Genomic DNA, 24,942 nt, shown 5'->3' with positions numbered 1-24,942 from the left:
GAAAAACTTCAGCTGCATAAACCGACCGGTGCCCTTTGGTCAATGCTTGGTAAAAGCAGACATATCCAAATTAACAGGAAGCACAAATTTTAACTGAATTGTTAACTTAATTAGCCACAGTACCAGAAACAATATGCTTTAGCTTGCAGGCTAGTATGCAGCCAAATCCCAAAAATGGTGCTATGTAAACATTGTGAAATTAACTTGTTTAAAAGTTCAGTTTTTCTGCTTTTCTCAAAAAAGCAACAACCCCATTTTGAGAACTTACATTGTACAACAGTATTTGGGGAAATACACCTTGGTGAACTTCAAGTTTATAGGCTGAGTTATGTTTACAGCATGAAATACCTGTACATGAAATGACTGGATTACATCTAAGCAGAAGACCTCTGAAAAAAGGGGGAAATCACTTGTTATCAAGCCACAAAATATACTCAATACAGGACACTTAGCATAGGAGCCAACTCCTAGGGGCTAAGGTCCCTTCACCCCCACCCAATAAAATATTTGGGGGGGGGGCAAAGTTGATGGGCATTGCCATTCAAACAGTGTGTGCGCGCAGTGTCTTGTGATTGGTTATGCGGGTCGGGGGTTATCTGCCCCCACCCATATTTTATTCAAGTTCACAGCCCTGCCACTCAACTTGGGGACCTGATTCTCACAAATGGCGAACAACCACAGCCTAAAGGGATTCTATAACTAGAGTAACCCCACATACATTCAGTGCTCAGAACTAAGACAATGAGACAGTTATGAGAATAATATTGCGTGAATGCAACCAAACATTGTTTACATTTATCATATTTTCTTGGTTGGATCTGTTGCCAAAATTAAGCAATACATTCTATGTAAATGGAACTATTTACAGAGGTCTCCAGATTATCTAGGATGTATTGAATTCATAATTTCCTAGTCAATCTGGAAACACAAAGTGTTGTTTTTCCTGTATTTTTGTTGGAAGCCGCCCAGAATGGCTGGGGCAACCCAGTCAGGTGGGTGGTGTGTTAGAAATATTATTATGTTTGAAGCTAATAACATATTAGTGACAATATCACATCAGCCCTGCACTGAAAAACCTTTATATTCTATACATCTGGAAACTGCAGAACTATAAAAACATTTGGGTGTGGATTTAATAGTTTATTTGAAGTGCAATTTTGCAGAGTATTAGCAGAGTAAAATCACCTTAAAATGTTTTCTTCCTTAAAATATAACCCAGGGATACTACATGGCTCCTCTGTGGAAAATCAGAAATCATGATTGCAAGAAATTGTATTATTTTAATATTGGATGTACAAAATGGTAAAAAAATACCTACAATATTTCCTTGTTTACTGTATGACAACATCCTCAGGTTTAACGACAGCATACATGAGAACCAAATATTTCTACTTAAAGAACAGCTGCAGAAAATCCAATTTAGATCAGCAAGAATTACAGGATGAGGCACATAATATACTTAGGCATTAAGAAGTTAAAATGCTAGAAAAGGTAACCGTATTAACCATTGAAAAAATAGTAGATCTTCTTACATAGTTCTTCTCCGTACTAATTCAAAACATACCAAAGAGCTGCCTGGATATTTTTTAAGAAATAGTTTGACGTTTTTAAAAGGAAAAAAAATCAGGCTTAAACAGTAACTGCAAAAATATAATTGATGCAACTTGAAACCCTTTAATCTAAACACAGCTGAATGATTTTGTGTGATACTATATTTTAAAAGCTTTACATAACATGAAAAATGGTTAGAGCACCTTTGTGTGTTTTTTTAAATTGCAGAGGCCCCACCCCCAAAATAAAATTGTTATATTGCCGGAAAAGCATTTACAGTAAAAAGTGTACAGTAAAGAGCTGCACCCCCCTCCCCTCAGCTAAAACCTTGCTAATACACAATTTGAAAGGACTAGACACATAAACTCAAGTATATTTGAAGAAAGAGTTCACCACAAGCTCTAATCACATCACGGCTTGGATCCAAAGATCCTACAGCACAAGCAGAAAGCAGAAAGGGATCACACACCCCTATTGGCAGCTTCCCAAGGTCAGGTGCTCTGTACAATCCCCTGACCCTTGAGTCAGATTTCAGGATGTGTGAGACTAGACTGCAGGTGCTGGGTGGAGATATCCAGTGTTTTTCTTTCCCTGAATTTCCTTTACTTGTACAGTGGTACCTCGGGTTACATATGCTTTAGGTTACAGACACTTCAGGTTACAGACTCTGCTAACCCAGAAATAGTACCTCGGGTTAAGAACTTTGCTTCAGGATAAGAACAGAAATCGGGCTCTGGCGGCATGGCAGCAGCAGGAGGCCCTATTAGCTAAAGTGGTGCTTCAGGTTAAGAACAGTTTCAGGTTAAGAATGGACCTCCGGAACAAATTAAATACTTAACCCGAGATACCACTGTACTTTCTTTATCACAATTTTACATTCTTTTACAATAAGGCACAAAGGCTGGGATCTAAAGATCTGCATAATGCACATGCAATCATTTGACTCCACCCCACCAGTTTTTGAGCAGAAAACCTTCAGCTTCAAAACTGGTTTTCTATATTACATAGAGGACTGCCTTTTGAAAAATAAAAGCCCGAAGGTCCCATGGGTATATTAGTTGTGCGGTTCTTTGGATCCTGTCTACTGAGCAAACTGCTAAACAGTCATGTAAACCAAAGTAAACCAAAATTTCATGTATCATAGATTGCCAATGTGCAGAGGGCAAACATACACTTTTCTCTTTTTGATTGTATTTTGGCACATAAACATTTCTCAAAATGAACAAAAATACCCCTTTGTCCTTAAATTATCTGGACAGCTGAATTTTTGATCTGATCTTTTTGTGTAGAACATATTGCAGGTATCTAGTAATGAATTCCTTTAAATAGGACAACTGCCTTCCAGGAGCTTAAAAAAAAATAAATTTCAGCATTTAAGACTGAGCTCATTCCCATCTCCATTTACAGTGAACAGCCCACTTGGCATCAGTTTCAAGGAGATGCTTTTGAAAACCATTCAGGTTTTCGTTTTTGCAGCCACTGAAATGGTCTTAAGTTTCTAATTTATTATATGTACACAGATAAAAGGTACATTTTATTAATTCTCCGATAAGATATTAACAGGTGGGAAATCTGATAGACCTATGATGACGCAGGCCAGGATCCCAAGGGATGTGTGTGGTTTTCTACAGCTCCCCTCCCAACAGCATTCCTGCATTCCCCTGAAAAGCTCTCCTAATGGCTAGGACCCTTCTGCAGGAGCCTCCTCCAAGTATACATGCAGTGTTATGAACATATGAAAAGTCCCCTAAATTTGACGAGTGGGGGTGGAGACAGTACCAAAAATTAATGCAGACTTGAAGTCCGAAAAATATTAGCGTTACTAAATAATATGATCTATGTTGGTTTTGTGCACTGGTTATTTTTGTTCCATGATTTCACACTTGGACTCGTGCAACACGTTCTGGATTTTGGTTTGTTACTCTGAAAAAGCACCATGGTTAAAAGGGCTTGTTTTTAATCGTCCTTTTCTACAATCACTTCGCCATGAAGCACTTTTCTTCTTTGACGAAGCATGTGGAAGTACAGTTGTGGAAACACTATTAGGGAAGAAAAGAAAAAGCAGAGATGTGTAACTGAAGCAAACAGAATTGGGTATTTTATGTCATCCAAACCCCCCACCATGGCTGCAGTAGGGTCACCATTGCCTTGCTGTTCATATTTGTCAGGAAGCAAGGCAGGGAGGGGCCAGGCAAATCAGAGGTGGTAGTGGGGCTGGCTCAGTCTGTCCCCACACCTGGAATGCCCAGTTTCAGGGATCCAACCACAGCATTTCTTATAGGGACAGAACAGGGAATCACAGAGGGACTGGGGCATCGCTCCATGGGGTGGAGGTGGGCTTGGTGGAGGAACGACTCCACCCCACTCAAAGTCTGAATTTCAGCCATATGCCCCAGCTTCTTCTTTTTTAAGGATTCAAGACAGCTTACAAATAATCCTACAATAATTTTTAAATGTATACATCAGCCAAGTCCTAAAGCAGCAGTCTTAAAACCTCCACCAGAGAATGATGGAAACGATTTCTAAAAAGAGCAATCGTAAAGAGAACAGTTCTCAATGAAAATAAGCCGAAAGAACATGTAGCCCAAAGCCGTGTTTCATCCTGAGCAATTCATTGTTTGGGAAAGTTGCTAAGCAGGGCACAAGATGAAGGCAGAAAGCACAGGGTGGTTAGCGTGATCAAATTTGGAAGAATGGGGATGGCTTGGGTTTATTACATATTACTTGGTTATGGAAAGATGCAAGGTATGGTAACCGAGTAATAAAAGAAGATAGGATAAGCTTTTGAATGGCACTTTTAAAAGACAAATGTTTCCACATGCATCTATCGATACCTACGTGGTACGTAGGATGCCATGACGATGAGGAGGAAATAGTAGTAGTCAAAAGAGACATTATACTTGTTGGGAAGTCTCACTGAAAACATCCCCGATCTCTTCACGTACGGTAAGGCAGCATAAATGGTTAAAAGCTCACCGATGACTCCAACGGGATATAAGATGATGAAAAAATTGTACCTGGAAGAAACAATATATCTAAACAAATCACTCCAACCATTATCGTCCTGATTTTCTGCTTTGGATTACAACACTTACCTGGGAGTAAGCTCCCCTAGATGCAATGGAACTTACCATGCTTGCTGCCCATGTGTTCTGGTTGAGCAAAATGCTGTAAATTCCTCAAAAGCTGTAAACTCGGGTGAATGAGCCAGCCAACTGAATACACACTTCAGTCAACTGTGGGCAGCCATGGGTCTCCCTACTGTCTTCCTCAATTGTGTTGGCTGTCAGCAATCGCCAGGGAACAATGGAACAACTCCATTTTGGGATGGAGTTTTTAATCCCCATGAAGAATTCCTTGGTGGGGGCATTATTAATATATTATGTCCTTTGCAATCAGGTTTACCTAAGCCTGCAATTGGGAAAGATGGTCTGATTTGCCTAGTACCGTATTTTTCGCCCTATAGGACGCACCGTCCCATAAGGCGCACCTAGTTTTTTTTGGGGGGGGGGGAAATAAAGGGGGGGGGATTATTTTTCCCCCAGGTGCGGGGCTGGGGCGGGGGAAGCCCGAGCTTCCCCCAACCCCAGCCCCCAGAATAGGCAACTCTCCGCAAGCCGTGGGAGCCCAGTGCAGGGCTCCCGCGCTTTGCGGAGAGCCGCGCGAAGTCTGAGCATGCTGAGGTCAGCGCGCCCAGCCTTCGGCATGCAGGCAACTCTCCGCAAGCTGCGGGAGCCCGGTGCGGGCTCCCACGGCTTGCGGAGATCTGCGCGAAGCCTGGAGAGCGAGAGGGGTCGGTGCGCACTGACCCCTCTCACTCTCCAGGCTTCAGCGAATGCCTGCATTCGCCCCATAGGACGCACACACTTTTTCCCTTCATTTTTGGAGGGGGAAAAGTGCGTCCTATGGGGCGAAAAATACGGTATTTCATTTCATTTGCAGAGTCAGAACTTTTATTTATTGAACATGGACATGTTCGATCAAGATCTGAATTTAAACTTTGGCCCTGAAGATCAGACTTTAAACGTTTACCCTGAAGATACTAAAAACACACACATCCTAAGTAGAGAAATATCAGCCAATGCACTTGTGTATACAACGGCTGCTGCTGTTTGGACAAAGGAGCAGCATACAGTGGTGTGATTCAACTGGTGTGCTTGTGCTCATGAAAGAACTTTTGATCAAGTAGATGCCTCCAAAATGGAAAAGGGAGCAAAGTGATTTTTGCCTATTCCCCCTGCAGTCTTTCAAGCCCCCAGCCACCTTCCACCCTGTTCTGGAGGGTCTCCCAAGTCTCTGGGACTGGTTTTTGGAAGTCACTGAGGGATGCAAGGGGAAGGGTGAATTGGCAAAAAATCCTCTTGAGAAAGCATCCATAGCTAACTAGATTCTATCCTAGTGTACTCATCTGGCTTGCTTTATAGTTAATAGTACAACTGTGTTCAAAAATAACTGAAAAATAATGAAGTTGGGAACTATCCTTTTGAAATATGTGAATGTACTATGGACATTTGGCAGAGCCCATGCTCAATTCCGAAATATAAAAAACACTGGTCTTGAAAGGCGCAACTGCTTTATTCAGAGCATTTGGGGGGGAAAAGTATTCACTGGTAGAACCTCTTTTTTCCTGCTAGCCATGGAAGCAATTTTGAGCACTTTTACCTTTGGCACTTTTATCAATATACAGGTATCTGCACCTCATTTTTTACACACACCCAAAAAACTACTGGCTTTAATAAACATGACATTATCTTTTTTTTATATTTGTCACCTTACACGCCGGACACTTAAAGCTATAAATACTTTGACAGAGGTTTTTTTTTTGCACAAGGTAAAAGCATACAAATGCAGCCATTCATAAAGAACCAGCCTCTTGAACTCAGGCTGCAAAAGGCAAAGATGGTTTGCTCCCAGGGTCAGAAGGAAATGCACCATGTGCATTCCATGACCAAAACTGGTGCAGCCAGGGAACCCGAAACCCTCAAAAGAACTCAACTCGAGTAGACTGTATGGGGTGCACAAGAGAACCAAACACATTAGCGGCATGCAAAAAGAAAGAAAGAGAACTCAATGATACTGCCTAGGCACATCAGAAGCCAATTAATGAAAGGAGAGTTTTCATATAGCTAAGCTGGACATATTCTCCTATGCACAAAGCGGCAAAGCTCCTCTGGCAGCAAACACAAGAGGATTAGAAAATCCCAAACTATTACAAAGAAGTACGGAATAATAGTTTGTCACATTTTTTTAATGCGCTGAAAGGCAGGGTGCTAAATGAGTTCCTTTGAATTCTGAAATCTCATTTAAGAGATAATACACAATGGAGGGGGGCGGTGGAATCAGAATATGGTTGTCTGCTTTGCTTTGTAGTGTTTTCGCAGCAGGTGTGGGGGGGAGGTACCAAAACTCAGTGATGGAGCTCATGTTTTGTATGTAGAAAATACTGGATCAAGCCCTAGCATCTCCACTTTAAAAGTAGCAAGTGATGGGAAGGAGCTCAAGCAAGACACTGGATAGTGACTGCTAGTCAAGAGTATATGATGCTGGGCTAAGAGGAGAAATATACTGTCCTAACACTAGTTTGTTATCATTTGGCATACACATTGCGTAACATTAAACATGCCATGTATAAAACTGAATGCTCAGTTTAGAAAAGAACTCTAGATCAGTGAAATCTGATCACTTATCCAGCTGTATTTTTTTATTTAAAAAGGAAAAATATCTATCCTGAGAGAAAAGAGCTGCAGGTGTTGCAATTGCATAAGCTTTTGCCATGTATGTGAATATGACTGGGTCTCTAAACTACCACATGCTCACCACCAGAGTGCAGTTGAAAGTGTCTGCTTCAGTTGACGCAAGCTGTTAAACAAAATGGCGACAGCACCAGCCACTGAAACTGCCAATAATATGCATTTACCAGGGAGAAGCCCACTGAAGACACACACAAACCTTACTTCCAAGTAAATATGTCTATGATTGACTCAAAATACTTGGGTCAATGTTTACAATACAAGCACACTGGCCAACAGCAGCAACATGGCAAAAGGCTAGAACCGCAGTTGCCAACGGATTCCAACTCTCCAGCTCGCATGACCAATGTATCAGGGAGGGAGTTGGTCCACCAATACTTGGAAGGCCACTGGTTCCTCACCCCTGGGGTAGGAAGATTTTCAGTTAAGGTTGCAGCTGCCTTCCCCCAAACTGCATCCCTTGTATTTCTTTTACCTAGTCTACTTTTGCATTGAATTGCAGCAGAATTATATCCCCAAATTGACATAACAGAAAGACTCGCACAGGTGTTGCATTTTGCAAGCTTTTGTACTTTCACTTATAAAAGGCCTTGTTTATCTATAGGGAATCCCAAAATAGCATATTATCCAAGCAAAAGCAAAGCACCTGTGAACAAACATTTTTTCTAGCTTATTCAATATGCAATTTTCAAATGACACATAAGAACTCTCTAGAAATATTAATGGCATGTACACAGGACAGGTTATTTTTTTAAAACCAGCAAACTCTGCATTAAAAGCAGATCCAAAAGTACAAACACAACTTCTCAGCTTTAAAAACAAACCACACACTGTTTATTTCCTTGCCGATTCAGCATGCATGAAAATTAGCATGCACAGAACAATGAGAGACTAAACTGCAAGGCATTCTCCACCTGGCCCATTTTATGAAGTATGGCAAGTGGTTGAGCATATTGAATGTGTAGAAGGAATATCGAGTAATCTCTGTCACAGTCCATACGACCAGAAAAAGAATAACGCTGTCCTCATTCTGGATCTGTAGAAGTATAAAGAACCAACATTTTCTGCATCCTTAAATTGTAAAGAAAGCTGGCAACAGAATGGCAAGGCAGTACACCCAAATCAATGTTTTTAGGAAGAATGCATGTTCTGCTAAACATCCTGCACCAAACTGAGAGATTGCCTATGGAACAGAGCAATAACTAAATACTGTATAGCAAATTCACGTATGCACATGGTTCTCTTCCCACCTGCCCCACAACCTTTTTAGTTACCTTCCCAAATAATTCTTCTTTGGCCTGTTATTCTTCAAATGTTGCTGAACTACTTTTCTGATAACTCCGAACCATTGGCCATGCTGGCTGGGACAGATGGAAGATGGAATCTGACAACATCTGAAGGGGCACATCACTGACAAAACACATCTGTTTTCAACCCAGCTACTATTTTGCTTGCACATCCTTTTTGACCTTCATGCCTCGTCTAGTATAGGAAGCCTTCTATAGTCTCCTCTTTACAGTGCTTGATCTAAGAGTTGATGGAGGGGGCCCTTGGGCGACCCTAATCAGAAAAAAGGGCCGGACATACAGAAGTGAGAACTCTCTTAGGCTGCATCTGACCTTCTTGGATAAGTAGAGGTGGTACCACTGTGCCCATGATAAGCCCTCTGCTGGTTCCGGGGCCCTGGCCTTTCCAGGCCTAATATTCCCATTATCTGGTGCCAGGCCTGTCTGTTGCAGCATTTTCCTCTCCACATGTTTTATTTTCCAATAAATTAAGATAATTTCACTTTGTCTTGTGTAATCAAAAGGAGGCTAGAGGCTGCAAAAAGAACCCAATGCCAGAATGCTGGCTGGAATCATTTCTACAAGAGGATCACTTAGGCAGTAAGATCTCCAAATGTACAACATGGCGCAAGGAACTAGGCACTGTAGCTGACTATATGCTCATCTGCAGCTTGGTCAACAACCAAGTCATTCTACTGTCTTTGCAGGTGCTGGACATCTACCAACCACTTCAAGATATCAGAGGCTACCCAGAGCTGTTGAAACAAGCAACAACAGATTAATTTCTAACTCTGCAAAGGAGGGGCAGGGATCTCTTTTACTGCATTCTGAGAAGAGGAATTACAGATAGTATTTTTCTTTTCCGTTAAAGTGCCTGAAAACTAATAAAAGCTCCGTGGGTGTCTGTGAAATAAGATAAAGCAACACAGATTTTGTTACAAGACCAGAAGGGGATCCCGTGCTCAACTACTTGACAAAATCCGAAGACCGTGAAGTTTTCAGACAGGTGAGCATCTCAAGTACCACATGAGGTCAAGGAGTAGCACCAAGTGTTTACTGTTGCTCTTCAAATGTTTTGTATTAATGTTCACCCAACATACTGGTGGGAATGTCAACTTGCCAATGGGTTTTGGAAACATATTATGCAACAGATTACATTGACGATAGGAGCAGATTTTAGTCTTTCTCCAATGTTGGTAAGATTGGGGATGATGTGTCTGCAGAACAGATTCTTTAGTGAAAATCTTGTTAATCACACCCAGAGTAGTGCAGGCCAGAAAATGGAAATATCCTTATGTTCTATCTACATGGGAATGGTTTCTGAAATGCTTAGAATTAGCAGAAATGGACAAACTAATTTGGTTCGTAAGAGGAATGGCAATGCGTCTAAAGCAGACTTGATTAAAAGGTGGCTGTACTTTGTAAATCCCTAAAACAAAATAAAAGAAAAATGTATTATGCATGCTTACTCAGCAGCAAGTCCTACTCTGTTCAGTAAAGGGTTTATTCCCAGGTAAGTGTGCACAAAATTGCAGTCTAGTGTTGTTGTTTTTTAAGAGTTTATACACAGCTTTCTATTTTTAATGTGCTGTTGCCCACCTGAAATTCTGAAGAAAGAGCAGCCTTAACAAGCTAATATATACAAAAATTGATTTAAAACCTTGACTGATCAAACTCCGCGCTTGTTCAAAGAGTTTCCATTCTCAGCAAATTGATGAGCATTGGTTTTCGGGAGGATTCTTTGCAATGTCTTATCCACAGCAGGTAATAAGGCTCATTTATGTGTGGGGATCTAATCTTTTGGATTTTATGCATTCTGTTACAAAAGGAGAGCAAGCTGACAGTTTATATGGATGATGAGCTTGATAATAGTTCTGTTAGCAATCCAGTTACAGTTAAGCATTTGAGCTTAAGCTCATATGTAGCCACATCCCACAACTCTCTGCACCAGAAAACTAATGGCTTAGCATAAAGCATGTAGACCAATATCCTAGCAAAATACAAAACATGGCAAAGATGCAGAAATGCAGATACAGTACACTTCTTTCTACAATGCCAATGTTATCAGCTTATTTTGGACAGACTGGCTGGTTTCCCTCCTGCAAGAGGAAAAATGCAGTTCCCTGTGAGCAAAAACGCAGATTCTGTGCCCTGCCCTACAAGACACCCCTGCGTTTCGATTAGTGCTAGATGCAGAACAGAATTGCTGTCTTTTATGTTTCATGTCTTTTATGTTGCTCTTGGTACACTCAAAAATCCATTTTTACACCTAGCACAATCGAAGTTAATTGCATTTGAATAACACCTTCCCTCCTTCATTTTAATTATCAGTTGCAGACTGGGACTTATTCATCATACCTAGCGACGTTATTATTATTTATCTGACCTTGTTTTCTTTCTTTATTTTATGTTAGACCTTAATCGTGGTTTATTTTTGCTTTAAAATCCAGCCTCTTAAGAGCTTAGATCAGGAGTGCAGAAGTAGATTCTGATGCTGGCCATACCTCAAACTTGGCCACCCTCCACAGACCACTCTGATGGGTGGGCTAAGTTGTCCACCTGTCCGTCACCTGGTGTCATATGACACCAGGTGATTCAAAATTCAAGATGGCTGCAAAGGGCTGCAAAGCACTGCAAAGGGAGATTCTTTGTTTGCATCCCCTGCTGAAGTGCAAGTCACATCTGCAAAGGAGAATCCTTTGCATCCCTGGCTTGAGTTCAAATAGGATGTGAGACCGAGGAAGGGTTGGCGTGGTTGGCCCCAGATGGCCTGATGGACCAAGCCTCTGAGTCCCGGCAGACCTTATTTGGTTTGTGGCCTAGAGGTTCTCCACCACAGGCTTAAATTATCTCAAAAGGCTGCTTTTCAGTTGTGCTAGTAAATGTATTATATGATTGTTACTTAGGGGGATGGGATGCGGGTGGCGCTGTGGGTTAAACCACAGAGCCTAGGACTTGCCAATCAGAAGGTCAGCGGTTTGAATCCCTGCGACGGGGTGAGCTCCTGTCGCTCGGTCCCTGCTCCTGCCAACCTAGCAGTTTGAAAGCAGTGCAAGTAGATAAATAGGTACCGCTCCAGCGGGAAGGTAAACGGCGTTTCCGTGCGCTGCTCTGGTTCGCCAGAAGCGGCTTAGTCATGCTGGCCACATGACCCGGAAGCTGTATGCTGGCTCCCTCGGCCAATAAAGTGAGATGAGCACCGCAACCCCAGAGTCGGTCACGACTGGACCTAATGGTCAGGGGTCCCTTTATCTTTACCTTTACTTAGGGGGAACTTCCTACTAGGCAGGGCCTCTTCCCAAACTCACTGATATATGCCAATGACTGCATGAATCTAGTTCCTCCTCCTCAAATGCGGACATGGCATCTTAGGAAAAAATGGAAAACATTTGTACCAAGGCATAAAAATAAAGAAAAATGAGTATGAATGTTAAACCTGTTCTATCATTTAAAAGCAAGCTGTTGTGGTTCTGAGCAAACCGCACAGTTTGGGATACAAATTTTTAAAAATAATCAGCCCAAGAGTTTTCACCTGCAAGCATGTTTAAAACAAACATAAAAAGGAATGAAGAAATTATGCCGTTCATGACTATAAGCAGATAGTCAAAACTGCCACCTGCTGGTGATACAGTTTAATGGCTGGGCCCTTTTCAGCAAATGAGTATAGAAATGAAATGGAAAAAAAGCTAGGATTAATTTTGGTTGTAACCATTAAGATATTCAAAAGAAAACTGAATTGTGGAGCAACTATCACAGCCTGAAATTATGAACTATTGTAAAGCACATTCTACACTCCGTGAAAGATTGGGCACTGTCCAGCCACCACGCCACACTTTCCAGGGCAATCCTAAGCAGAAGTTAAGTCTGAGTTTGGTTGAGTGCGATTTGCCTTCCTAGTAGGAATGCTTAGGATTCCTGCACAAATTTCCAATGGAAGCACATCCTTAACATTTACCCCAATGGAAATCAGTATGATGTTAGTTAGTGGTAATTCATCAGGCACTAGGCTTTCACATAAAATCACTCTGGTCCAATTTAACTTTGTAATATACACCTCACCAGCCTCAGCTAATTTCCCCTGGGAGCTTATAAAGAAATGGTAGGAGTCTTTCCTTATACCTATTATAAGCACTTACTGCACATACCTAAGAACAATGACATTAATGCTAACTAGGAAAACACCTGCATGAAAGATTAATTCACATGCATTTAGCTTAAGGCTTACTTTCACTTAGTCCATTCAACATGTGCTAATTTTAAGTCCTCTCCGAAACAGGGACAGCCCGACAGCTTGGTGAATCGGTTGCCAAAGAGATGTGTCAGCCTTTGATCTTGTTTCATAGAGAGAGCAAACCAGGCAGGAGGCCAACCTAGCTCAGATATCCATCTCCAATGGCCTTTAAGTCCTCATCTCCCAAGCGTAAGGCAGACACAAATGAGGAACTTTTAAGTTCTGCCTGCAGAGCTGTGTGCTGTTACAAGTCAGCCTCAGCCCTCTGAAGGTTCCTTCAGCCTTGCTGAAGACACATCTCCGCTGACTTTTAGAAGACTGCGAATTGTCACAAAAAACACACGCAGAGTTGAAGAGACAAACAGTTTCATGACACTTACCTGCTTTACACTATGTGTAATAAACCACACCATGAAGATTCTGGAACTCACTTGGACCCCGGTCACAAGCATAGAAGTGTGCACTACTCCTTAAAAAGAGAAACAGGTCACCTTTGTCTCACAGGGCAGGATTTTGTTTAGTTAACTGAGAAACTGAAACCATGACTCACCAAATGCACAGTGGATTATCTGTAAATTTAAAGAGAAAGAGATGGGGAGGATGAACAACTGAGTATTTCAAAAGCAAAACCGTAACAAGTCTATTAGCATCATAGTCATGTGAGAAATAAAACACAGAAATGGAACTTCTAGGCTGGGATAGAATTTAACATGGAAAATACAAACTATAGAAGACTCACAGCTATCATGGAGGAATGAGCATCAGGACATGACTCTACTGGCAGGTGGGCACATGACAGCATGGAGAATACCACCACCCTGTTGCAAAACTAGGCACTTCATAAACAGCAAAACAATAAAAATATTTTTTTAAAAAGTTGCACATGTAGGGGCAGGAGAGGTAAAACATCTGGCAACTGTTTCCACCTCTCCACTGGAAAGCATAAGGCTTGGAATATAATGAGCACCTAAGTGCTAATAGTATAACCTCCTTAGAGGTTTCCTTATAATTAAGCAGCATATGCACTTTGTTAAGTAAAGGTAAAGGTAAAGGGAGCCCTGACCATTAGGTCCAGTCGTGGCTGACTCTGGGGTTGTGGTGCTCATCTCGCTTTATTGGCCGAGGGAGCCGGCGTACAGCTTCCGGGTCATGTGGCCAGCATGACTAAGCCGCTTCTGGCGAACCAGAGCAGCGCACGGAAACGCCGTTTACCTTCCCGCCGGAGCGGTACCTATTTATCTACTTGCACTTTGACGTGCTTTTGAACTGCTAGGTTGGCAGGAGCAGGGACCGAGCAACAGGAGCTCACCCCGTCGCGGGGATTCGAACCGCTGACCTTCTGATCGGCAAGTCCTAGGCTCTGTGGTTTAACCCATAGCGCCACCCGCATAATTTTTTTTTTACTTGAATTATTAGCTGCACTATTTGGGTTGTACAATGTTCTGCTATTTATCTCAATACATTTCTATGACCGCGAACTGGCTGCTGTTACATGTACAGTCATGCATCCCTTCACCAGCCATGGCACTAGAACCCAGAAGCCAAACAGCTCACTACATTTGCAATGTTAAAGGGGCTTGTAACTCAATTTCAAATTTTGATTGCTGCCTCAAGTTGTTTAAATTGGGTTGTATATGCAACACAAGTCATATTCTCTATAGAACCACTGAAATCAATGGTCTGGAAGTTAGGCCTGGAAACAAACTTGCAACCAGTGAGGCTGTTTTAAAGCAGGGGTTATGTGAGATCTAAGTGGATCCCCAGCCAGTAATCTGGCTGCTGCATTTTGGACCAGTTGAAGTTTCTTCTTCAAGGGCAGCCCCACATAGAGGATATTACAATATTAGGTAAAGGGACCCCTGACTGTTAGGTCCAGTTGATTCTGGGGTTGCGGCGCTCATCTCACTTTACTGGCCGAGGGAGCCGGCACACAGCTTCCGGGTCATGTGGCCAGCATGACTAAGCCGCTTCTGGTGAACCAGAGCAGTGCACGGAAACGCCATTTACCTTCTTGCCGGAGCGGTACCTATTTATCTACTTGTACTTTGACATGCTTTTGAACTGCTAGGTTGGCAGGAGCAGGGACCGAGCAACAGGAGTTCACCCCATCACAGGGATTCGAACCGCCGCCACATCTGGCGAACCAGCCAGAGCTGGAAAAAAGCACCCCAAGCCACTAAGGCCACCTGAGCCTCTAGTGACAGTACTGAATCCAGGAGCACCTCCAAACTGCAGACCTGCTCTTTCCAATGAAGTTCAACCCTATCCAGGGCAGACCATCTTCCTACCTCCTGCCTATGAAGACTTTAGACCAGGCTTCCTCAACCTCGGCCCTCCAGATGTTTTGAGACTACAATTCCCATCATCCCTGACCATGGTCCTGCTAGCTAGGGATCATGGGAGTTGTAGGCCAAAAACATCTGGAGGGCCGAGGTTGAGGAAGCCTGCTTTAGACATACAACACCTCTGTCTTTTCGGGATTCAGCTTCTGTTTGTTGGCCCACATCTAACCCATCACTGCCTCTAAGCCCCTGTCTAACACCTCAACTCTCACCTCTCCTGCTTCAGATGGAAAAGAGATAGAGCTGGATGTCATCTGCATATGGATGACACTTCGCCTGAAATCTCCTGGTGACAGCTCGCAGGGGGTTCCTATAGATGTTAAATAGCATGGGGGACAAAATGGAACCCTGGGGGACGATTTCAGAATTTTATTTTGGTGTCCTATTTTGGAAATAGGATTTCCAAATGAGAAAGTGAGATTTAAAAAAATAAAATAAAAAATTCTATGGTTTCAAAAGCACAAGAGAGTGTATCTGAAAATAATGGTACAACTAAATAAACATTGTACATGGGACTAACAGTGAATGGCTGGTGGGCCACATCTGGGTCTATGATGTTTCCTAAAAAATCGCCATCCTTCAAACTCCAGGGAGGTTAGGAGGGCTGGAGCAAGTCTGAGATCAAATGCCTGCAAGCTGTACGACATACATTGCCTGTACAGTACAATGTTGCACACCTGAGGAAGAAAACTGGTTCTGGCCAGTGGGGCAGATTCTTATGTACACACACACACACACACACACACACACACTGAGCCATGTTTGACAGGTGGGTGGTGTCACTCACCTGCCAATCATTCATCACAATACAGTGGACGCTCGGGTTGCGAACATGATCCGTGTGGGAGGCATGTACGCAACTCGCAGCATTCACAACCCGCAGCGCTGTGTCTGTGCATGCACGGGTTGCAATTCAGTGCTTCTGCGCATGCGCCGAAACCCAGAGGTAACCCATTCCAGTACTTCCAGGTTCAGCACAGTGTGCAACCCAAAAACGCGCAACCTGAAGCGTCTGTAACCCGAGGTATGACTTTAATATAAGGTGGCTCCTTCTATCCTGCACAGTTTGATATCAATCCATGCAGGCAAAAAACTGTGTGCAGAGCTTTCCAACCACCAACGATCAGCACTTTGGAAGTGCTGTGCATGGGGCTTTGCAGGCAGTGCCAATCAGCGGTGCCTGCAAAGCCCCACTTTAACTGCCCCACACCTGATGTCATATATAATGTCAGGAGAAGTGTAGGTGGGTGTAGCTACCCACCCCTATTGGGGACAAATGCCATTGTGTGGTGCACTTTAATTCTCTCCCTCTCAGCTAGCTGATGAACACAGCATTGGGCCTGTAAAGCATATTCACGCCCAGGATCATACTATGGGAAAGAATCACAGCATGGGGAGGCAACTCCAACACCACCTTGGGAACTCATGGAGCTGAAGTCACACACAAAGTGTGGGCAACAGATATAGAAAAACAGCAGGGGTTCCATGAATAATTGGCAGCAAACTATGTGAAAAAGAGGGCGAGAAACTTAAAATTCAATTTCAAATCAGTGGGAAACTCGAAAGACTGGTGATTTACAAAAAGCCCAAGTTAAAGTGCCTTTCTTCCAAATTCTGCATAGTTTGCAAGCTCTTTCACAAAGCACTCATAATCACTCTAAATTATTTAGACATTCATTATGTTTAAATAATGTTTAGCAAATCTGTATGCTAGCTTTGTGTCAAGAATAAATCTGTATGACCTGGTTCATACTAGCTGGCAGCCAACCAACCACATTGAGTGCCATCAGAGCATGCTTTAATATCTTAAAACTGTAAGCCATCTTGGATGTCGTGGCAGAAAAGTGGTGTCGGGGTGTGTGTGTATGAAATAAATGAATAATAAAGTTGCATAATGATGACAGCTCAGATAAAGGATCGCCGCAACCATACAAATCATACTCCATGAGCTACAAATACAGCCTCCATGAGGAGGCACCCATTGATACAAACGGCACCTCCATACAGGCCTAGAGTCAGCATGTCACACGGACTGGTAGCTGCCAGGATAGGGGCTGGTCGCGTCTCCATGTATGGAGCTTCTGACCTCAAACTCAGCAGTCCAGAGACAGTTAATTTAGGCTGCCTAATTTATAAGAACCATTCCCTCTGGCTGAAGGTATGGGAACTTCTGTTAGCTTGACAACAGACTAAACTTCTTTGGGTCTGTTAATGTTTCGTTGAAAGTATTTTCCCAGACCACCACTGTCCCATTTTTAAAAAATGTATCGTTTAAAAAACTTACCTCAAGCAAAGCAAAAGTCTGGAAAAATTTAAGTGTCTTTTGAATGTTTTTGTATAAGCCTTTGTGTGTTCCTTTTTCCATGTAAAACCGCACCATGGCAATAGCCAAAACCAGCCACCTAGAAAGAGAAGAAACAGTATTCTTAATGAATAATGAATTTGTGCAGTTAACTTATTTCTTACCAGACCTTCTACCAAGCAGCACTACTTTCCAGTCAGGCCTTTGAGGCAGGAGTCCAGCACCCCATTCCAAAGCATGAGCAGAATGGCCTCCCAAACTTTTTGGCTTACCACATTTTGAAGTAAATGACATAAAATATGTTGCCATCTAAACAGCAGCTCCCCTATAAACTCCACTAAGTTCAGAGTGTAAATTACCTCACTGCACCCTTGACACAAAATCTCATCTACCTCAGCTGACATTTACCACATTTAATAGAACTGCTACAATTACAAAAGTTTCCTCACACATACTTAGGCTCACCCACATAGTTTGTGGTAGGATTAGAACCCAATGTGCCTCAGAAGAATGGGGGGGGTGGATTCAAGAACTCTGTTCAGCAAAATTCTTTCTTTCTATACTGTATTTGCACTGGTCTGTCATCACACTGTTTTTATTTGCTGTTTCCCAAGGATTGAAAGAAGAGGCAAGGGAAGGAGCAGGCAGGAAGAAAAAGGAGTGGACTCGTGTCTGTAGTAAATGGTTTGATGCAGGGGTGAAGAGAATGCCTTGTGGAGAAAAGACTGTCTCTGTGTGTGACAGTTTTAGACCTCTGGTCACTGAGAGAAGAGAAAAGAGGAATTGGAGCAGGGGCAGGTAGAACAGAGTGGAGGTAAACGCGGCATTTGGAGGAATGTGGGATAATATGAGAGGTAGGGGAGGGAGGTGTGAGAGAAGAGAGTTTTAAGGCTTTGGTGATGGGGAGAAGAAAACTGGAGAACCAAAATTGGAGAGGGGGCAGATGGAAGTGAATTGAATTAAAAGGGACATGTGCAGTGCTGTGGAGGAGTGAAAGGGGGCAGTGGAAAAAAATAAAGGGGACTATTTCAATGTCACTTCCTTTTTGCTGTACTCAAACTTCCATTCCTTAGTTGCCTCACATGAGGGAGATAAAAGATTAAGAACCCTCAAATATTCCATAGTACTTTCATACCCAATACCATGTGTTGTCCAACATGAAGTTCCAGATTCATTGTAGGAATTATTACCAAGCAAGCACCTGTATATGCACAGCATCCATCAACTGAACTGAACCTTCTCCATCTCTAACTCTTGCTCTTAAGATGGTATTCATCTTAATGATACAGTAACATAACAGTGGGTGGGTGTGCAAAGGAGACTGTATAATCGAAGAGAGGAAGGGGCATGTAAATAGCGAGGAGCGGGGTCTGTAGGCAAGAGGGAGGGAGTTGAGAAAAGGCAGGATGGAGAAAACAGAAAGTAAAGGTGAAAATGGGGGGGGTGCAAAGGCAGCTGCAAAAAGGAGGGAGCAGGAAGCATGAAAAGGGAGGCGGAGATGAAAGCAGGGGTACAAAAGGGGCTGCAGATTAGGAGGGAACAGTGGCTTTATAATTGGACAGAAGATGAAAAGGGTGTTTAGTTGTTGCTATGTGTCATAGGAGGGAAATGTAAGAGGTTACCATGGAGGGCGTCTGTGCGCAAAGGAAGGCTGCAGAAAGGGAGATTAGCCATAGAGCTCACTGGACAGCCTTGAGCCAGGCACACACTCTCTTAGCCTCACCCAGTGCTATTTTTCTCAAAAAAAGAGGTGCCAGAACTCACCATGAATGCCTCCCTCATTCTCTTAGAATGGCAATGGTGCCCACCTGAGAGGTGCCGGAACTGAGTTCCTGTGAGTTCCTCCTGGAAAAAAGCCCTGGGCTCACCTATCTCACAGGTTTGTTGGATAATTATATGTTGCACTACTGAATGAAAGGTGGGATATAAATGTAATAATATATATTTTAATTAGAAATTCCTTCCATAGCTGATATAAGACCCCTTAGGTGTTCAAAGGAATGTGTGAGTGCTCATACATGTAGGAGGTTGTACTGGGTCTGTGCTGGACATCTATGTGCGTACCAGCCCTGGCCACACCTCTCCTGACCTGTGCTTTGTTGAATATAGTTAGAACCCACCCTTGAATGGGGAAGCCTGACTATGCAGAATTCCTGATTCCAATGAGGATTCTAAGCACCTTCAACCCAAAACATCTGAAATCCCCCTTCAGACCTTCACATGCTGAAAGCAGAGCTAGAACATGTGTGGACATTGAGGGGCGAGGCTTGTGAGTATAACTCCCCCGTCTTTTAGACCTACACGTGTTCATCTGGGCACCCAAAAAGAGCTATCGTATTTGCCACCATTTTAAAAAAGCATTCATTCTACATGTAGGTTTCCCTGCGAAACATCTAGAAACCATGGTCTCAGCCCCACTCCAAAGTCCAACCAGGGCTTTTTACTCTAGTTCTGGAATATAAGATGTTGAGGCCAGGGTTTGCTCAAATTCCCATGGCCAATCCAACACAAAGAGCCACTCTTCCATTTCAATTTTCCTATGATAAGCGTGCAATAGGATTTCAAGTTCCATCCTGCTAAGGCAGCTGTTCCTTACCAGGAGTGTGGTGTGCATTCAGAAGGTCCATGATCAAAACAAAAAGCAAATACAAGACACCTTGTTCCACAATGATGAATGTCTATGGCACTTCTATACCTACTACCCTGGATAGTGTAGTTCCTCTTCAGGCTGAAATTTCACATACACAGCCCTCTTGGTATTGTGATCTGCATGTGGGAGGCGCTTCTGAGAATGCTGTTGCTTACTAGCTGACATAGCACAGATGGACCAGCACCTACAGACACTGAAGATGTGCCAGGTGAAAGGCACCAGCATGTTCCCCTAGTCCTCCTGGTTACAAAAGAACGAAATAAGAGCCCCAACCAGAGAGACTCATCCAGCATTCTGGTCTCACAGTGGACAATCAGATGCCTACAGGAAGCCAAGAAGCAGGACATGAGCGCAAGAGCCCTCTCCCACTTGTGACCCTTAGCAACTGGTTTTCAGAGGCTTACTACCTTGGATACTTACGTTGGTCCTTAGCCATCATGACTAGTTGTCAGTGATAGCCTTATCACTCATGAATTTGTCTAATCCCTTTTAAAGCCACCTAGGTTGGTGGCCATCACTACACCCTCAGTCAGTGAATTCCATAGTTTAACTAGGCATTTTACTTCCTTTTGTCTATCCTGAATATTCCAATATTCGGATTCATTGGATGACCCAGTGGGAAAGTGAGAGAAAAACTATTTCTGTTTTACCCCATACCATGCATAATTTTAAACACCTCTATCAAGCCTTTCTTTCACTCACTGTTTTCCCCTTAAACTTAAAAAGCCCCAAAGGTCGTAACCTTTCTTCATTGGTCATTTTGGTTACCCTTTTCCATACCTTCCCCAGTTCAACTCTATTGTTTCTGAGGTGCAGGGATTAGAACTCATAAAGTATTTCATGTGTAGTTGCACCACAGATTTGTATAACAGTATTATGTTACTGGTAGTTTCCTACTGCCCCTATCAATTGCTTTCCTAATGATCTGCAACACAGAATTCACCTTATTCACAGCTGCAAAGGGCTGACATTTTCATCACACTATTTGCTAAGAACTCTTCACCCCAAGTTCTCTTTTCTGGTGGTCAGTCACCACCAGTTCAGAATCCATTATGATGCGAAGTAATGATTTGTTTATTTTTGTCCCTATGTGCATCACTTTACATTTGCTTACATTAAGCCACATTTGCAATTTTAATGCCTATTCACTCAGATCCTTTGAAACTCCTCACAATACACACATACTGAAAAACTACACTTTCATTAATTTCATGCCACATTGCCTACAGTATATGAAGAGCACTTTCAAGTAGGAAAAAAATGCACACTGTGAACCCCTGTGTTGGTAAGTCTCATGCAAGACACGTTTAGCATATGCACGGCTTGTGGAAGTGCCAGACTAGCCGTGCATTTATTATTCCACTTATTTACATCCCACTTTTTCTTCCAAGGAGATCACCCTTCCCATTTTATGGCAGCAACAACCTTGTGAGGCAGGTTAGGTTAGACTGAGGGACAGGGGCTCAGGGTCGCCCAGTGCGCTGGCTGCTTCGTGGTTGAACCTGGCTCTCCAAGGTCCCAATCCTTAACCACTATACCACAACGGTGTTAATGTATATCTTTACATTTAACAGGGCCAGGGTGGGGGGTGCAACAGAATCCTTAGTGCAGCAGCCTCGTCTAGTTGGCTTGGGAAGAAGCTGCCCATAGAACAAGAGAGCTTTGCCACCGCTCTGCTCTTTGATTTGAGTCCACGTCGAAAGCTGGGTGGCACACTTCAAGGTGGCACACGGCTCTTCTGTTTTGGAGGGTGGCTGAGGGTTGGCTTGTGGCGTAACCCGCAGTCTGTCCCCGCTCAGCTTCTGGCACGGCGGGCAGGTGTTCTTCGCAGGGCCCAGCAGCCTGCGCTCCTGCGAGAGTGGGAGGGGAGCGCGGCTCGCCAGGGGAAGCAAGCGGCCGCCAGTGCCCGAGCGGGGATGCGCCCTGCGCGGCAGCCGCAGTAAATTATGCCGAGGGAAGCAGTCTGCCCCATGCAGCCGCCGCCGCCGCCGCCCCAGTGCACCCCCGCCCGGCATTCCGGGCTGGGGCTATACTTAACCTCTGCGGCGGGTTAGAGGCATGACGTGCTCGCCTCGCTGGGAGGCTGCACCGTATTAGGAAATGCAGGCAAGCCAGAGCTTCGCCCCCCGCGGCCGCCGCCCTTCTGTGCCGCCCGCCGCCCCCCTTGTCCGAGGGCGCCCGGCTGCCCCTCTCTCCTCCCCGGGCGAGCGAGAGAGCGGCCGGCGACAGAGCCCCGGCCCCGCCGCTCGGCCAGCCCCGCCGGGCGCGCGCTCTCCCTCACTCACCCCGCCGTCATGGTGATGTTGTAGAAGATGAGCCAGGCGGTGGTGACGGAGCCGCGGCGCCGAGGGGCGGCCGCCTTGCCGCTCTCCTTCTCCTCCAGCGAGCCGTTGCCGGCTCCGCCGTCCTCTTCGCTGGACGCCATGCTTTCCCTCCCCAGAGGCCAGGCGGAGACAGACGGACACACGTGGGGGGCGGCCGGAGGAGGCGGAGGCGAGGCGGAGGCGGAGTCGGGCGCGCAGGCAGGCAGGCAGCTGGCTCTGGCGCTCGCCCCAGCCGTCTTCGCTGAGCCCGGCGGCAGCTGCTGCTTGGACAGCTGCTCGGAGGCTTTGCCCGGCCCCCTCCCTGCCGCGCAGGGGCTCCAGAGGATACCAGAGACCCGGCCGCCTCTGTGCGCCAGGATGACGAGACTCGCCCCTCAAGCTGGGCTTCGTCCGCACCTTCCCCGCGCCGCGTTGCTCTTTCGCTCTAGCAGGAACGTCCTCTTGGACCATCCTCCTTGACAAGTGTGGTGGAAATATACATGTATTTTACTTTAAATTATTATTTTTTAAATAAAACATATTGTTGCACGCCCAGCGTTTGGTTTCCTTGCAATGAGGGACAGTAGAGACTGTTGTCTTTAGGATATATGGTTTATTTACACATGTATACAACTTGCGATGGTTCACAGCATTCACATCCCAGAAGGTCTTGCTTCTCCCATAGTCACAGCTTTGGATTCAAGCAGAAATCAGGCATGGCTCTCACTCCCCGGTTTCTGCCTGTCTGTAGCCCAGCTTTCTCACTGAACTCAACTCTGGCTTTTGTCCTTCTCACTACCAGCCACCCATTGGCCATCCAGTAGAAAGCAACTTCCTTTCTTATACTAAGGACCATTACTTAGGGTGATTAACTCACCAAGAAACTTGCCTGGCTCCTTCAACAATGGAATCTCCCAAACACACAATATTTATAAATTACTAACTCATATGAAATATCAAGGTTTCTCACATGCATATGGTTGGCCACTGTGAAAATGCAACATATAGGACGGGCCTTTGGTTGGACCAGCAGGACTCTTTTTTTGTTCCTAATGCAATGGTTGCCAAACCATTTCCCCCCATGGACCTCTTGAAAATCACTTGATGGTCTTGGCAGACCACTCACTGGTTCTTCTGCAATCGTAATGTGCTGGGATAGGTGCTTTATGATTTTTAACTGTATTTTTATTGCTTCTTCTATTTCTTAAATTTTATTGTCTTAGGTTTAGATTCCATAGAATTCAAATTTTACTACAATAAAATGCAATATGAGAACTAAAAAAGGAATACAGATCCATTTATAAATTAATATAATATCAGCATGCCACAGTTCACCTGAATTAAAATAAGGGACCACAGCTGGGGAATACATGTGCACCCAGAGAGACTGAACATGTGTCAAATACTCTTTTTTAATGTGCAAAGTAATCCTAATATAAAACAGATTCATGATTTTTTGTTTCTGGCTCATCCTAAAGTTCCTTTCCTATAGTATTTCCAGGAGTGACCATTGCTGAAAAATGAAATTGGCACTCTTCTGTCTCTTCTGTCTCATTGAACATGTGTTTCTTCCCTTAAGCTTATGCCCAATAAGAAGGGCAGGTAGCAAATCATTCAGCACACACCTCAATTATGAAAGTATAGGATCCCTAACTACCCTAAAGCCTGAAGAGTGAGTGTGACAATATGGCAGAGTACCCACTGCTAAAGTAAAGAGAAAGAGGGAGGAGAAGGATATACCTGTCCTGCCCTGAGTAAGCTGAACCCAAGTCAGCTGTGACCTCCATGCGAGAGTTATGCCCTCCCTCTCAATATCCTATAACAGCAAGGCTACAGTGTCTCTCACCCGTTCCTTGGTCCATGATCCAGCAGCACTGTGGGCAACAATGTAAGCTGCTGTCTGGCCGTATCCCTGAGGCTCAGGCATGCTGGACAGCTCCCAGAAATGTCAGGTGCTGCAGCTTTCGAAATGTTGGCCACTAGCTTGTGCCAGGGACGGGGGTGGAGTTTCCATGCTTCCTTCTTGCCTAGCCCAGCCAGAGTTTGCTTTGCCCAATAGTGGAATATCATATAATATATTCATTTAGCCCATTTTCTTTGCGGGTGGTGGCTGTCCCTGATGTCTTAGTTTCTCCTGATTGTTGAGAGAGAGCGTGTGCATACAGGTTTGCTATGCATTGACTCGGCTCCCACTTGCCTCGTGCAGCCTCCGCATCCTCACCTGGCAGACCAGGCATCCTTACACACCTAGAACCCAGGAGATCTCATTGGAGGGGGACGCAAGCGGCTTTCCTAAGCGCGCCTGAAGGGCCTTTTACTCCATTGACCCATCCACACAACCCTGTCTGGCAATCAGAAGCAGGGTTGGGAAACTTGGGACGGGGGAGAGAGAAAAACGACTGCTCTTTCCCAGGCGCTTCCCGTGGGGAAGCTGCGCTGCGCCCGCCTCGCCGTCAGGCAAGTGCGGTGGACACCTCTTTTTCCCCGCCGCTCCCCGTCATGCACCGCGCGCCCGGAAGCGTCGGCG

The 24,942-nt window shown here is 44.3% G+C and overlaps 1 protein-coding gene across 1 annotated transcript; it reads right to left on the bottom strand.

The window, feature by feature from the left end:
• Positions 1-1,260: 1,260 nt before the first annotated feature.
• On the bottom strand, positions 1,261-24,845 carry HACD1 (3-hydroxyacyl-CoA dehydratase 1). Its single transcript, XM_080974503.1, is given in 9 exon segments — positions 1,261-3,590; positions 4,390-4,568; positions 8,216-8,337; positions 13,199-13,287; positions 13,369-13,387; positions 17,445-17,562; positions 22,398-22,549; positions 22,551-22,890; positions 24,262-24,845. Coding segments are annotated over 9 exon segments (1,326 nt in total). The 5' UTR covers positions 24,486-24,845; the 3' UTR covers positions 1,261-3,507.
• Positions 24,846-24,942: the final 97 nt, after the last annotated feature.

Source organism: Podarcis pityusensis, assembly GCF_964106645.2.
Source record: "Podarcis pityusensis genome assembly, chromosome: 12".
NCBI classification, from domain to species: domain Eukaryota; kingdom Metazoa; phylum Chordata; class Lepidosauria; order Squamata; family Lacertidae; genus Podarcis; species Podarcis pityusensis.
This window is presented reverse-complemented; position numbering and strand designations above follow the sequence as displayed.